The sequence below is a fragment of the Neopelma chrysocephalum genome, unplaced genomic scaffold, assembly GCF_003984885.1.
Source record: "Neopelma chrysocephalum unplaced genomic scaffold, ASM398488v2 Primary Assembly neopelma1_71, whole genome shotgun sequence".
Lineage (NCBI taxonomy): Eukaryota > Metazoa > Chordata > Aves > Passeriformes > Pipridae > Neopelma > Neopelma chrysocephalum.
In genome coordinates this window covers 16,108,430-16,125,441 of record NW_020897731.1, presented here as the reverse complement: position 1 = coordinate 16,125,441, position 17,012 = coordinate 16,108,430, and the positions used below count along the sequence as shown (strand labels likewise).

Here is a 17,012-nt window from a genome sequence, read left to right as displayed (position 1 = left end):
AGCACTACTCATAATCTGAAGTATAAGTCATTTTGCTAAGAAATACATACTATTGCTGATAATCCCCTATAGAAACAGGGAAACTTGTCACATAATGTGATAAGTTTTCCAGAGTACAAGTCTCTCTATAAAGAAACTAGAAATATATATTTTCAGAGATCATTATATGGTTGGCAACTGAAGTTTACAAAATTCAAATGATCAAACCAGCAGAAGTATACTACAAATGGATTTTTATTGACTGAATTGGATAAACAGATTAATTTAAAAAAAATCATATTACAAACTGGTGCAGTACCATAAAATTAGTTTGAACATGTGGACTTGCCATCTTTAGCCTGCACAGCTTCTGCAGCGCTGTAGCCCATTCTCATTGCATGCAGTACACTTGAGGGCTTTGAATGAGTCCGTAAAGCAGTTCCGAAACACAGACATCTTGCTCCCATGGCACGCTGAACACGGCAGGAAACCAAAGCCCCCACAAGAGGGGCACTCATGAGGATGCTGGACTCTCTGCTCAAAGAATGTGAGAAAGACAAAAATGTTACCTCATCAACCACCACAAGCTCTAGGACAATGAGGACTCTAGATGATTTGAGAATACACATTTTTGTTCTCATTTTCACAATACCCACCACCCATCCCACAGGAAACCACCATGAAAGACCATTACATCTGCATCTTCCTTTGGTGAGATCCACATGAAATGGTTAGACAGGCTCACTGCAGGCACAATGGTCACTTTATACTTTAATAGCCTGCATTATAGTTGTCAAAATAGCTAGCTAAAGGATAGTTTGCATACATTAATCAGATGTTGTTTAGGTCTAGATTAATTCTAGGAAGTATTGCAATTGATTGAATCCAAACTCCAGGCAGTTTATGCAGACATTATATTTTCTATACTGCATGTTAAGATGTTATGACTTTCAGCATTTGCATGCTTGTGCTGAACATACTATACTTATTACAGTTAAAGCTGATGATATAAAAAGCAATTCATAGCTTCTGACAAGTAGTGCTCAAGGAAATAAGTGGTGTATTCAAATTTATGGGTATAGAATGCTGAAGCTTTAAGCGTAAAAAGGAAAGATCATCAATGTTCAACAGTTATACCCAGGGAAAATTGCTGCAAGCAAGGTCTTGGGCACCTCAGTTATCCCAATTTCCAAGTAAAACAGTAAATTTACTTTATTCTGTATTGGATTAAAGACAATGGAGAAGACAAGAAGAGATTTCAAAGATGTTTTCGAGTTTCACTTGCTGAAAATGTGGCTAGTTTGCTTAATGATTGCTTTAAAGTTCTATATCAGAGAAATAACAGGTATGCCACTTTGGGTAGTTACCACCACGGTTTAACATTGCACTGTTGAGTAAAGACTTTACAGGTTTACTCACAAAGAAAGAACAAAAATCTGTAAAATTCCGGATAGTGTTATTCTGAAGAATTACATACCACTAAAAATTAGTGACAAATTACTACCAGAGTATAATAAAATACCTACAGATAATGTAGTACCTGGAGTTTCATCAAGAAAAATAAAAATATTTCTTCAAAACAATTTAGCATTCATCTATTGAATGCTCAGATGAACATGCAAACAAAGCAGGGGTTTTTTTGTCTTGTAGTTCATAAACTTGCCATTCTTCTTCACCAGGCAAGCAGCTCTTATTACTATTAGCTTCTCCAGGGACAATGTTTGGAAGTATTTAATGTAAAATTAGCATTCTTTTTATCTCAGGTGTGCTCACATCTTTCATAATTTCTGATGATGGTTTACTTCATTGGACATTATTGCAAATAATCTCAAAATTTTAAAATAATAATATTTTTAATCTTTACATTCATTATTACTTGTTAGGCTTGTAAATATACAGATACCTTTCCACACAGTTAAGAAAACTAACAAAAAACCAAAGCAAAATTCCTTTAGCTCAGTTCCTTGAACAATGGCCATTTTCTTCTTGAACAGATGACAATTTGTGTAACCACTTACTGCATCTTCAGTAATGAAGAAACCTGACTGCCCCTTGCAACTGTAGTAAACCCATTTTTGGAAAAAAAAAGGGGAAAAAAAGGAAAAAAAAGAAAAACACCAAAACCACAAAAAAATACCAAAAGGCAGTGAAGTAGTGATTGTACTCAGTGAGCAGTTATCAGTCTACTGTACTCTGACATTATTTGTCTTACATACGTACTTTTTGTCCCAAGATTAGGACACATAGTGGGCTAGGTAATAACATTATAGGACCCCAAAAACAGGATCTGGGGACATATCATTCCAAAGTAAAATGTTAAGGAGGTATATTAGCTAACCTTTCTAGTCAGACAAATAGTGTACTTTTTTTAATAATTTCTGGTTAGATATTCAATATAGATAAACACAGCCAAACAGGGTCTTCTGCATTTTATACAGAAATACATACACTGATTTGTGAGGCAAGGAAAGTTTTGCTGAGTTAAGAAACAGGCTGGACATATTCAGAAGGTACCATCTGCAGTGCAAAGGTTTAGAGCAGTTCATGATTTACTGGATAATGTTAAATCCACCTCCTGAAAGTGGCAGAGGTGAAGAACCCTTGGGCTCAGCCTCACTGAAACTTTTTTAGGAGTGCCAGGAGACTGGCTATAAAAAACCAATATCCGTCACAAAAAGACAAATTCATGTAGTGATGAACTCAAAGATATATAGTATACACTTACTCAAATCATATGCTGTAATTTCACTAAATGAAGGGAAAGAAAAACTTTGGAGTTAAATCAACTAGTACGTAGATTTCATTTGCTCTTTCACAATGTCTTTTACAAATATCATATCCTCATAACTATTTTTAATTTTTATGTTACACACTTCTGAAGTTTATGTGTTATCTTAATTTGGCTAGGTGTGATTTCAAAATAACAAGATAATTAATAGCAATACATTCCTTTTCTAAGGACTCAGCTATCCATATAACCCAGACATTATGACACACATCTCCCCAAAATGTTCTGCGTTGCAGGATATCCAAAGGAAAAAAAGAAAATGCCTTCAGCAGCCAAGAGCACAAGACCAGCAGAAAAGTCATGACCAGCAGATATCCAGCTTACAGAAAAGCTGTGAGAGCAGACCCACAATTCAAGTGTTCTCAGGGAGTGTGCATCAACTGTTCCTGGTAAAAAGGCAAACTTGCCCCAGAGAACTTCAATGGACACAGCAAAATAAGAGCTGGAGAAAGGCGTGATAACCTGTAACTTGAAAATTGTGCAAATTGGTGTAATTGGAGACTTCCAGGTTTTGCCCAGGTTTTGTACATGTCCAGCTATATGTCTAGCCAGAATACAGATATACAGAGTCCCAGTACGTTCACTGTAGCACATGGGGAACTGGTGCAAAATCCACACGAAACCTGACTCCCCTGGCGAGGGTGAAGGTTAAATACCAAAGATGATTTAAAAGGCTGAGGGAAAGAGAAAATCGTTTGCCTTTCCCACTATGACAAAATCAAGTGAAAAGAGAGATGGACATTTTGGGTTGATGTTATCACCATTCATGTTTTCTCAAACTCAGTGGGGTGTGATACTATAATATCATTCATTCAGAGAGAGAAACCAAAAAGCATTTGGGATCATAAGTTTATAACAGAAGAAAAGGAAATGGTAAAAGAAGAAAATCTACTCAGTTAGAAGTTGTCAATGTATATTCCCTATATTTATTTGCAGAAATACAATTACCTCAATTTTGGTTAAGAGATCCTGCAGTTCCCCAGATTCATTCATTAGTAAAATTTTCTCAGCACCCTATTAGGAAAAAGAAGAAGAAAAATGTCAGCTATCTTAGCACGAAAAAACAGAGATGATTAGAAGATTTGGTCTTGAAATTTTAAACAGGCTGAAGACGAGTTTGACTCACATTAAGTATAGTGCAATTAGGTCAACCTTAGGAAAGCTAGAAGGAGAGAAGAATCTAATCGCAGGTCTGATAGTAATGCCTGAAGCTCATTACCAGGTGACATATCACATTGCCTGTTTTGTAAAAGGTGACGCACCTTGGAAATTCTGATTGTGTTCCCTTTATTTTACAGGGTGTGTTTCCTGACAGAATAAAAAATATGTCTAGTTACCATGTCAAAAAATTGCAATTATAGAAGTATACAGCACATCAGAGAATGCAGCAAAATGAGAGAAGGAAATTGTATTTCAAATATTCTGGCAGTTAAGCATTGAATTAAGACATAATGTGCCTAATGTATAACACAAGGACAAAAAGGGTAATGAAAATACTGTAACAAAATTAAAGTCAGACACAATAATGAATAATAATAATTTAGTCTGACTACATTTGGCCTCCAAGGGGTTCTGTATCCTGAACCAAGGCGTTACTGAAGTGTTGGGGTTTTTTTCCTTCTGAAAGTAAATGCTAAGAGATCACTACAGACAAAATTAAAGTGTCAGGGATGATATGAAAGTGTTTGTTCCCTTTTCTTCTAATTAGAGGGCCACATTTGAACATCTATACTTCACTTGTGAAACCAAATTCATTGAATACTGCATATTGCCAAAGAAAACAAACAAACTTGCAGACACTTTTAATCAGTGGATCACAAGAAACCAACAAAAGGTGAGGAAACTGAGGCACAGATGCACAGGCCTTACTTGCTGCTAAGGGCAACTGGCCACATCTTGACCACGAGGTGAGTTCATGCCATTGTGCTGTCCCAGTTAGCTAGTCCCTGCAGATTCTTAAATTTCATTTTTGAGGTTGCTTTCAGTGTTAGCCAGAAGGTGTGGTGGGACGCTAGCATAGGGCTGAGGGATGTGGTGGGATGCTGGCACACATCTCGGATATGCCATTACTTTGAACTCCCCATGAGCACCTCTCTCCTTGTTTCTGGGAGGACCAGGAAAAGCTACCGGTGAGCACAGGGAACACGTATGTGTCTCTCATATACCTTTAAGTGTCCAACCATTCACAGGGCCTTGCTGGGGACTACAAAGGCTACAAGTGTGTAGCCCAAAAGCCAAATAAGGACCACCAAATATTACAAAGGATTTTGTATGACACCCTACTAAGGTTATTTTCCCTGTAGAAAGGCTTTTTGCTCTGGTTTTGTACAAAACAGAAACACTTTTGACTCTGTGTTTGATGATTTTCATTTTAGTTAAAAAGGATAATATTAATATTTTGGTAAAAAGAAAAATATCAATATTTTAGGTTTTTTTGAGTGAACACTACTCAGAGTGTTACACTTTCATAGAGATTTTTTTTAAAAAACTATCACACAAAATAGTTAGTTGTGGTTAATTAATCACAGAAGATAGGAGGCTGATCAGCTAGCCTTCCTTGTGCTGACTCTTCCATTGAAATCTATTATAGATCATGGGCACAGAGTGTACGAGCTCCAACATATGCATTAGGCTCTCTGAGTCCTCGAGAGAGCAGCTTTTAGCAGTCTGTCAGCCCCTTTCATGCTTGTCCTCTTATCTTTCTCTGCTTTCACACAGTACAGGCAATGGAAGTGATTGGCACAACAAAGTGAGGATTTGCCAAGGCAGCCCATGGAGCATTAGCTCTGGGCCTGAATACACTGCATCAGCTTAAGACAAAGCTTGTGCTGCCCATCTGATGCAGAACAATAAAGATTTGCAACTTTATTGATGGAACTGCAGTGTGGCAAATTCCTTAAATGAGACAAGCCCCAATTTGCCCTCGTTTAGGAAAGAATCTCTTCTCTGCAGCAACAATTGGCAAAAGCGTTCCTATGACATCTGCTCCATGCTACAGTGATGTTGTATGATAATGCTGACTGGCTTTTACAGCAGTGTAATTAAAAGTCTGACAGGTTTGTCATTACAGATTTATATTTTAAAGGATTTATACGGCCAATGACATTCAGCCGTGTTCCTTTCAAAGCTATAGTTTTTAATTTAAAAACCAAACATCCAAATGGCTATCAACGTTTTTAAGGGTTTCAGTGTGTCTTTTCTGATTAACAGCTGCCCCAAGTGAAATATAAATAAAGGACAGTTTGCAGAGGTTAACCTTCCCTTTGGATCTGTGAGTCTTAAAACACAGTCTGTAATTAATAGAGTAATTAAAGCAGCTGTTAAATAAGTCCAATATCTGTTTTCTGACCAAAAAGCGATGCCTTTCTTTTTCTTCCTAGGTTGTGCTCAGTGCAAAATTACCCACAAAGGAATGTGAAGCAGTAAATAGTCTGTCCCTACTGAGATTAACATAAGGAGCATGACGCACAGTGACCATAATGTTTAGAGAATCATCAGGGAGAAGTGAATTTTCAGTTTTGTTAATCAGTTAAATTTCAAAGCAGCAGCTTATACACAGAGAAAAATTAGCATGGCACTGCAACATCCCTCTTGTGGATACATTTCCTGTGCAGATAAATTGCATGCCCTATTTCCTTAAAAACAAACTTTTGCTAAGTATATAAGCAAGGCCTCTTGCTAAGGCAGCAAAAATGCCCTCACACACTTCACCATCACTGGACCTGCCATATTTTTCACTGTGACTTACCAAGGAGATGGGCTTTATATACCCCTGTCTCTACCTGGAACTCACACACTCTTCAGTCTGCAACACTACACCTCTCACAGCAAGGTGCCTCTTGGCAGCAGATACACATGGGGTATGAATAAGTGCCTGGAAATCTGCCCTTAAACTGAAAATTGAAGTATAGTACCAGCACCAGAAATGTTGGATTTGGTATGCAAAGAACAGGAAAGGTTGATGTGCAAAGAGTCATCAGAGAAACTGAACCCTGCAGTTCCCAAAATGTTAAACTGCAAAATGGAGGAAACAAGTGGGAAAATGTTAGGTGACTCAATGCAATAATTACATCATAGTTTTACTGTCACAGAGATATTCATATGCACCCCATCAAGTGAATATCAGGAGTATGCGTTTAACAAAACTTGGAGTCTATAAAGAGGTACTAATTATATATGGCCACTGGAAAGCAGCTACAGGGAAACTGTTAATTCCTGTTTAACAAAAAAATATGTTACACATGTATTTTCTAGAAGTCAGTTACAAAAATAGCCTCATCATTCTCTGGAAATAATCATACTCAATGTGTCAAATAAAATAATTTTACTGTAAATTTCATGATGTTGTGCATTAATTATAGCTGGGAAAACTAAACAGGAAACATTTTCTTCAGGAAAAAAGTATTACATTCACATATCTGACAAAACATCAAGTAGGTTTGCATGGCAAGTGAATGCTGGAATTCAATCACATATTCCAAGAGGAAAAGAACCATGTATTTTTAAACTATTATGCTGTGAGTTAATATGTTTACTAAGGATGACTTTATTTGCCCTTTTTTATGTGCATCCCTTTTCCAGGGTCTTTGCATAGCTTAAACTTTTAACAATTTTGAGTGCCTTTATAAGAGTGAATGAATGCTCCACCATTTTTTTTCTGTGTAGCTTTCTGTTCTCTGGAAGTAATTTTTTTATTCTGCGTTGGTATCCCAGCAGATGGCATAATTCCATTTCAGATGGAGACAACCTCAGGTGAAAAGGAGAGATTAGATCAGGCGGTAAAGACCATGCTGCAGAAAGCAACTGCAATTTCCTGACAGACTGATATTTAGACAGTGTGTGTCAAGAAACACAATGATTCAATCCTGAAAAAATGAGAAGATTAAAAATCCTGCTGTACTGCAGCATGCAGGACTTTGCTTGACAGGGGCTAAATATGATTTTTCTATTGTTTTTGCCCCTGAGCAGGCAGTGATAAATTCCACAGCACTGTGGTGTTCTATCCACACAGCCTGCGGTGTTCTAACAACCTTGTCCGTGCTTCTGAACGGCTTGGGTACCATATACTCTATCAGATGCACATATGTTATTTTCTGGTGATTTTGTTACTTTTATCTCATTAAGAATAATCTTGTCACCTTTCAAAAGGGTTCATATTTTAATTAGGAGAAGGGGTATTTTTTTTCTCCTTATGACTCATTGAAAGGTGTGTGGCTCAATATGGATTCTTTTTTGTATTGCTACATTGCGTCTCTTTCAGGGAGGAATTTTTCAGGAAATAAATCATCAAAATATTCAAAATCAGAAAAAAAAAAGAAAAAGTAATATATCGCATGATTTATTTACTGACACACCAAGCTTTGTGATTTCTGTGTTTCATTAGCATATCAGAAGTTAATTATCATAAAAGGAATTATAGAAATGTCCACCATTACTAATGAGACCAAATTCTGTAATTAGTTCTCCATCAGATTTTAATGAAACACAAGCCTAGCACAGGTTCCAGCCAACATATTGCCTTTGGGGGTCACTGATCAGGAGGTCACTGTCTTGGGAAGGTGAATTGACAGATCTGGGGGGTGAATACTTCATTGCCATACCTTCTCAATATGCCAAGTGCCCCCTTCTTATTTCTCTTCCTAAATGAACAAATGTCAGCTTCTCTTGTGAAGCCATATTAAGAGAGAGAAATAAAAACTACCCTGCAATAATGGGATTTGCCACATTTACCAACCAGAGTGTGTGCACACAGGTCCCTTGCCAGGCTCACCCTGGTGCTCTCCTTTCCCACTGCCCTGCCAGACACCGGAGCTCTGTTCGCAGCCACAGAGGGCTGCCCGAGTTAGCTCTGCTCACACTGGACTTGGTTTTGTCATCGTAGTTAATCTCAACTGGAGCGCTTTAGAGAACGATGGTATAGCAAGCAGCAGTGCCTCCCAGTATGCAGATAATTAGTGGAGAGCCGTGGGGGGGGCAGAAACCTCCTCTGGGAGTAGGTGTGAGGCACACCCACAGTGGCAGAGGGAAGGGCTGCTGCTGTCCCGTGCTCTCTGTGAGCAGAGCAGGCATTTCAGGGACTGTTCGCTGCCTAAAAAGCTGGTTTTTCACAAATAATGTCATTCTTACATGGAATAACTTTAATCCTCTCCTGGAACTAAAGTCTGTTCCAGTTAACTACAGTGTGCCTCATCAATTTAAGGGGAAAAAAAACAACAAGGAAAGAAAAAGAAGAAAGAAAACACATACCAAATCTGATTCTTTCAGGTTGTTTTTCACCTGTAGGAAGTAGATTTGTTTCTCCCATAGAAAGCTCTATTCTTAATTTGCTTGCTTTCTTTTCTCCAAAGTATCATATAAAGTAAATAGAGCACTCTAATGAGTTCTATTGCTTTGTTACACTGTTGCTCCTCTGTTAAAAGACAAGTTTCTCGCACTCTTCCAAAACAAAAATTAATAAAACCAGCAGTGACTTAATGGGCCATCCATCATACCAAAATGACTGTAGCCAGGCTTCTGCTATAACTGGGCAAATAACTTATTAAATCAATTTGAGTATTTTATCTGAATTCTTTTGAAAAATTGATGACACATGGACTGAGATTTTCTTGGAGTTGGTCATAACTCACTACTTACATTTTTAATGTGATTATTAGGCAAGAAAATCTTAGTCTTAAGCCTGTTGAATTTTAAACTGCTATTGAAAGAAGCACTTCTGCTCCTGACTGGCTGGAAAACTCTCCAACTCAGGGTTTTGATAAAAGCATATGCTACTATGAAGTAAAAATCACTGTCTGCTAATATTTCACACATAGGCAATTTTGCAGCTGCTCTAGTGGTCTGGCAGGCCCCGTGCCAGGAAATGCATTTGTTATAGTGCTCAGGGAAGCCTAACTCATGCAGAACACGAGGAAAGCTGGGAAGGGAATGGGGAAAAAGACAAGAAAGGGTATTTGACTGTTCATACAGGTCCAATATCAATTATGCCTGAATGTTGGTTACATTGCACTTTGTTACTTAAATGTTTTGTGCAAATGAAAGTGTTAAGTGATGCAAACACAATAACCCCACTGTGTTTAAATACAGTTTATGCGTTCACAAATCACAGTCTCACAGTTGGTGCTAATTGCTAGCTTTTTACCACTTGAGACAAATACCTTCTCTGAACTCTCAAGCTGTTTCCTTTGTGCCACTTTCCAGAATCTTTCTTTTGTTTTTTCCAGTTTTTGAGAAATACATTTCAAAAGTACAGGCTGGTTTTACTGAAAAGGTGATTTCAATTATCAATAAGCTTCTAGACCTAGAGTCCTAGGGCACAAATGGGGATTATAGTTCTCCATTTGGAGTTTATGTCTTGCAATAGGGCAGAGTTGGACTGTTTATGTCTCTCTTCTACAGGTAGACTTTTTTAAAAGTAAGTATTAACCAATTCTGTACCTAAAAGAATGTTCAGTTGATTACACGTACTGATACAGATTACGTCATCTAAAATTCAATGCATATTTAAAATCTGACACCCCAAGCTGTTAGTTTCATATTCAACACAGATATTACTAAATGACACATTTATGCTGTGTACATTCATCTTCCTCAGTCAACCATACATACAGGTTGTCATGAATAACAAAAAAGAAATCCATCTCTCTAGGTTATCTTGGTGTCAGCTACAAAGATGAGCTATTTTTTAGGAAACAGAAGATAGCTTAGATTGTATTACTGTCTCTTATTCCCTTCCTGACAGCCTCTAACCAGTTATTTTTTGCATCTTCAGATCAAACCTACCAGTGTGGATCTGTGCAGCACGTCTTTGATTGTTCCAATCATTTCAGCATTGTAGGCAATTTTCTAAAAACCCTGCTTCTCATTCATCAAGATTTTCATCTGTTTTTCCCGACTGTAGAATAAAACATAGGCTCATGCTTTACTTACCCCAAGATAATGGCCATCGATAAACACAACAGGGAGTGAGGGAACTTCACAGACCTTCCTGCATCTTTCATCTAGTTCTTTTCCATAATCGCTGTTCAGAGCAATGTTTTTTTCTTCAAATTTAACTCTATGATTTTGAAAGATCTTTCTGACCAGTTCGCATCTTTCAAAAGTGGTTCTCACCACACGAAGACTGGTGGTATAAATTACTATGCGGCCAAACTCAAGCACTGTTGATACCTGGAAAAAAAAATGTTTCCCATTACATTAAGCAAGGTGTTAATAGCTTCCAAGTATTGAGTTATTTTATTTCAGAGAGTATTTAAGAAAAAACCCCAGCATCTCTCAAACACAATCAAACATTCAGCTTTTTTCAAATGTGAACATGGAAGGGGAAGAATTAAGTTCTTGCAAACACCAATTTAAGCTTTTTATCTAAGTAAGATGCAACTTGACTTTTTATGGACAGTTTTAGAGATGGTGAGTCAAGTTATACATTTTCAAGAAACAGATATATTTTAGATCCTGGTGGACTTCCAACTGTGAATAAATTGACACTGTTTTGCCGATGTCTGATTCTGTTAATACAGTCACTCGTGTGCACAAAGACACTCTGGTAGTATCCAAAGACTAAACCTGCAGATCAGGTGATGTTGACAGCCTGCTTTAAGCAGGACAGGAGCTTAAGCCAAGGTTCAGCACAGCCATGAGCCAACATTAACTTAGAATACTTTAGGTGTCTCCACACTGAACTAGATTATGACTTCAGAGGGGACAGATGTGTCTCTAATTCTTAATGTGGTTCCACAAAAAACTACTCTAACATCCAACCAACAATAAAAAAAGTATATTTTGTGTGTATTCAGTGTTCAATCCAGAGCCCACTGCAGTTCCCTTGGCTGGAAAAAGTTTCACGCTACAATTTACATTTGACTTTTTGCCCCACTTTTTCATATGTAAAAGTTTATACTGCATCTTTCCTTTCGAGGATGAAAACAATTAGATAGGGTAAATACTATAGGGATTAGTTTGCCCAAGAGAGAATGATACATTTTCAAGAAGCCTGAGAATCAAAGATATTATATTCAAATATATAGCTAAAATGCTAGGTTTTTTAAAAAGTGGCAAGGCATGTCCAAGCTTTTGAAATTATCCATTATATTCAGCAAACTATATTTAATTATTTCATCAGTATTCTGGGAGTAAAAAATGTAAGTTAGAAAATAAAAAGCAGGGACACCTGTAATGCAATGTAGCACTATAGGGAAAATGAACCTTGATGGGTGAATGGATAATTTTTTAATTACATCATGCAATAAATGTAAAGGCACAGTTATAAAATTTGGTAGATGTCATTGCAGATTTTGCCACATAACTAGTCATGATTTATCTTACTGTGTAAATGTAAAAAAAAAAAGTCATTGAAGAAAGCATATTCAGCTTGCAAAGGTGTTCACAATGTTCTTCCTACAGTAAAGAGGACTCAGGGAAAACATTTGCATGTCACAGATCACTTACAGAGCACTGGAAGTGTAATTGCAAACATATGTAACAACGGCTTTCATTTCCCATTCTGGGAAGGAAGCATGTTGTGATAGGTCAATATTTATTTCTCTTTGAATGGATGTCAGAAATTCAGTTTTAGGAACAAACATTATAAAATGTGGGCTACTTTTCTCCAGCCTGTGTTTTACATTGAAAATCTGTTATACTGCTACTTTAGCATTGACTTTTTTCCAGCATGTTATTCACACATTCCAAGTGAGAGAATTAGCTCGTCCTCTACTTAAAAGACAAGTACTCTAGATAAACACTGCCATATATTTTAGTAACCACACCTGGGTTGCTCAAAGGAAGAGGAGTTCATTGTTTTCAGAAGTAACCAAAAGGAGTTCTTAAAATATTCCTTAAAAAGAAATTTTCGCATATTCGTTGTTTCTTCCTCTTTGGAGTGGTAATACATTTTGAAGTGCAAAACTATTCAACAGGATGGAAACTCTTGTTCCTCCGTAGCTCTAATCTCTAATGCTGTTTGTTCCCCGACACCAGAGGCTGGCAGCATAGGTACAGACAGTCATTATCTGGTGAAGCATCAGGGCTGTGGTGTCCCTACAGCATACAAATAAGCAGCTGAAGAAATGGAAAAATGGAAAGTTGTAAAGTGATCTGGAGAGATATCAAGTGGAAGGTGTGTACACAGAGTCCTTTTTATGTTTATTCCTTTATTTTTTTCTAATGTGGCAGTGAAGAAGTACCCCTGTTTGCCCTGTAAAGAAGTATCAAGAGCACCAAGTAAATAATTCTTTAGAGAAATTTTAGTAAAAACCTTGTTTTCTGGAATACAAATACAAATAACTTGTCCTTGGCAGGACTTTATCATAGCAGAAAGACACTTTTTGTCGCCCCCCTAGAACTCATAATTAAAAACAGTGTGTCTCTTAATAAGAACTCATAATTAAAAATAGTGTTTCTCTTAATAAGAATCTATGCTAATTCTTATTCTGCTACCCAATTAAATGGCTACAGCCTGTAATATTTAATTAGTAGAATACACTTTTGAAGTAAACCAGTAAACACTGTGCTTTTCCTTCCTAGGTTGGAACTGTAACAAAAACATAATAAATGAGAAGAAATGTAAACAAATTAATAGAAAGACATTTTAGGCAATGAACTTTACAGTTTAGCTTCGCAAACTTGAAATTAATAATGTAATTCACAAATGCACATAGAAACAAAAGGCAATTCTCTAGTTAATAAGCATGACAAAACTTTAATACAGCTTTTAACTTTAATAAAGTGAAAGTTGGGCAGATGAATATAGCAAAAGATTTGGAGCAACTTATATTGACCACTTTCTTGCACATGTTGTAAGTGGAAATTCTCACTGAAACATAAGGCTTATGGATACCAGTTGGCCTGAGGTGGCAAATATTGTGTCAGATTCAGGAAGCCCTATGCACATGGGCCAAGAGTATGCTTCAGAGAAAGTGTCTGTGTGGAAGGATTGCCAAGGAAGGGATTTAAGTTTTCAGAGCAAAATAAAGTTGCTTTAGTAACAGTCCTTTACATAATTTACAGCTCTTAGTTTAACAGCACAGCACTACCATCTCCCCAGGGGTCAGGGGCAGTATCTGCTTTAGTGCATCAAACTGAAGAGCTTGCATTGGGAGTGTCGAGTAGGGCAGCAATGGCAGTAGCATGACATGCATCACTTCACAGCAGAGCCACCACTCCCAGTGACTCAGGGACAGCTGCCCCTTTTTTATTCAGTCCAGAGAGAAAAAGTAAGTAATTGTTGCACTAGTTCAATCCTGTTCATGACTAACATGAGAAAAACAAAATATGTTTCTTATTTTGCTCCTTACTCAGTTTATTCCCAGATTTCTTTACCAGGTGGATCAGGCCTTTTGCAAATCATAAAATGGCTTGGGTTGTAAGGGACCTTAAGGATCATCTAGGTCCAACCTCCCTGCCATTCATAGGGACACCTTCCACTAGACCATGTTGTTCAAAGCCCCATCCATCTTGGTTTTGGTGTACAACTGGGGGAAATTTATCCCTCTGCCACCCCACTGGTGTCCATCTGAGATGGTTGCAACTAAATATAATAATTAACTGAGCAAGTCCTCTGCAAACAGCATGAGGGATGTCATACACGAGGCTAAATTTATGCGCTCATCATCAAGAGAGACCACAGAAGAGAGAAAGAAATTGCTGATGAGAAAGAGAAAGCTTAATAGAGCAAGCAAATGAGCAATAAAACCAAGGGATGCAGGGGCCTAAAAAGAGGGCTGAAAAGACAGAACCAGTAAAAAACAGATAATAAACGAAAAACTGTCAGGATACTGACAAAGGACGAGTGGTAAAAACTAAATGTAGAAATAAAAAACATGAAAAATATTACCAAAAAAAAAAAAAAGACAGGCAGTGAAATGAAACAAAGTAAATGACAGAACAGAGAGAAGGTCACTGAAAGAAAAAATCCAGAACCTCTTTTAAAAGAAATCCTGGTGGTCAACAACAAAAAATACATTACAGAATGTGTGAATCTCCAAGTTGTTTCAATATATTGAAGTATTCTTTGAAAACTTTTGTGTATTATTGGAGCTTTAAAAATATGAAATTTAAGAATCACGCTCCTGAAGTACGTGTTTGAGAATTACCTCTTCTGTGTAACAGCTGCCTTGAAAATAATAATAGACTTCTCAGTAGCTCTGAAAAAATACAACAGCCAGGTGTTTCCATGGTGCTTCTGAAAGCCAAATAAATATGTACACCATAAATCTCCCTCAGACTTCTCTGGATTCAGGCCTTCCCCACTGTATCTTACCCCTGACTTCTGGATTCAACTGCAACTGAAGCAGCAGCAAGATAAGTCTGTTTTTCTATATTGGTCTCATAGCTACCTTGGCCCTGACCAGTCCTGCCAGTCTCAGCAGATATCACTCACACTGCTGTTTGTGAGGGGAATTTATAAAATGAGTCAGTGAATAGCAATACGAGATTATTTCATCAGCATAATTCTCATGAATTGCTTTCTAAAGGCTATAGATTTTCTTTCATGTAATTTATGACATTTTTATGTCTGCCTTGCTGGCTTTGAGTGGCTTTTTATCTTTAGACCAAACCCCTTATCATGGAGAATTTTGCAAAACGGTTAAAAACTGGCCAAAGTCAGAGCAGAGGGAGCGATCCAAATCAATGCCTTTCTGCTTGTAGTGTAAGGACCACTGCTGGACGTTGGGCCATAGGGTGATTGCTCCTAAAACAGTGGTAACATTTTCTTTCTGAAAACCTTTGTATATGACCGTGTCTGCAAACAAGTAAACAGACAAGTCCAGCAGTAAGAGAAATGACATAAACCTCATTTTTGTTTGGTTGCAGATGAAAACCATGACAGCAATAGAAGTAGTCATGGGTTTATTTTTTAACCTTCTTTCTGGATGGAAGGCATAAACATGAGTTTTAACCTCTTTGGTGTGAAAAGAAAAGCTATTTACCCTCATATTCATATGTAATTAATTTCAATGGTGGCACCACCCACAAATTTACACTTGATTTTTTTTAAGTACAAAGTAACAAAAGAAAAAAATCACCAAACCTACTCTATACTTTGTATTAAATATTAGCAATTGCATTCTAGCAAAAGCAGAATATTTTTCTGCTAAGATTAATGAGATGGTGTAAAAACTCAATAAAAGCTGAAATGCTTTATCACATATGAGATTTTTAAAGGTTTTTACTATGTACAGATATAACATTCAACTAATGTTATTCATGCGGTAGTGAATTGCTTCTGTGACCTAAATCAATGGCTGATAGGCCCTTCTCTGTCTCAGAATATCATCTTTCAACTTCTCAGAGTGTTCTATTGAAATATGCACCCCTTGGCTCTGTAATTAGATACTATCAGAGTGGTAGAAATATCTACTGTCCATTAAGTAGGCTGAGGCAGGAGTCTAGAGCGCATTACAAACCCTGTGCCAGAGATTCTTCAATGTTTAAATGCAGCTTTCATGATATCAAAAGAAAATGCTAAGAGAAAATGAACATATACATATATATGTATATATAATTTGCATATCTAAAAGCTTTGAGTTAAGCTGCTCACTTTGTAATTGGCATTATGTGGCTTATAGCTTGAATTGGTACAATAACTGAGTGGCAAGAATAATTGTGGTCTAACACTAATTTTCTGATCATAATATGGTTTGGACTTTTTGTTTTTATTTTACACTCACAAAAAGAAGAGAAGAAAACAGCTATGACTTTTTTGTAGAAGAAGTTCTGCAGACAAAAAAAGCAATTTAAGGATTTAATTTCTATAAGATTTTCAAGCTTTTACTAGCTTTTGAGTTCTAAAATGCTTTCAAAACACATACTAAAAGTAATGATACTTTCTGAAAGATTATTTTAAAGTCAAAACTATGAAAAAAATTTTCAATTTTTTTCTACATGACACTTCATCAGAACATACATGTTTTCAAAAATGTTTTCTTTAAATAACATTTAATGAAAAACATACTTTTCCTCAGGTCTTTGTTTGCATGACAACATGCAACATTTTTTGAATGAGATTGAAGGAGATTGAAGGTTTGTGTTGTAGCAAAAACTACAGTATTTGCCATCACAACAGCATGATACAATGCTAATGGAGTTGGGAACCAGTCCATTCTTCCTGTTGGTTGCCTGGCTCAGATTAAAGGTTTAATGTCATTTCTCAGGAAGAATCGATTCGCTGGTCAGAAGACCTCTTCCAACCAACAGACTTCATTGACATAATAATTTACACATACAGGAGGAATTGCAAGTGGTCCCC

At 36.9% G+C, this 17,012-nt stretch overlaps 1 protein-coding gene across 2 annotated transcripts in view; it reads right to left on the bottom strand.

Moving 5' to 3' along the window:
• Window positions 1-222: 222 nt before the first annotated feature.
• The window catches only part of GRXCR1 (glutaredoxin and cysteine rich domain containing 1), a 39,023-nt gene continuing 22,233 nt past the window's right edge, over window positions 223-17,012 (bottom strand). The window contains exons 3-5 of one of the 2 annotated variants that reach the window (XM_027686720.1): window positions 10,694-10,933; window positions 3,716-3,781; window positions 223-513 (exon numbers count right to left, since the gene is read on the bottom strand). In XM_027686720.1, coding sequence (XP_027542521.1) covers window positions 334-513; window positions 3,716-3,781; window positions 10,694-10,933 — 486 coding nt within the window. In that variant the 3' untranslated portion in view covers window positions 223-333. Of the gene's footprint in view, window positions 514-3,715; window positions 3,782-3,893; window positions 3,972-10,693; window positions 10,934-17,012 lie in introns of those variants that run through there. The other variant, XR_003534801.1, reaches the window with a different exon arrangement.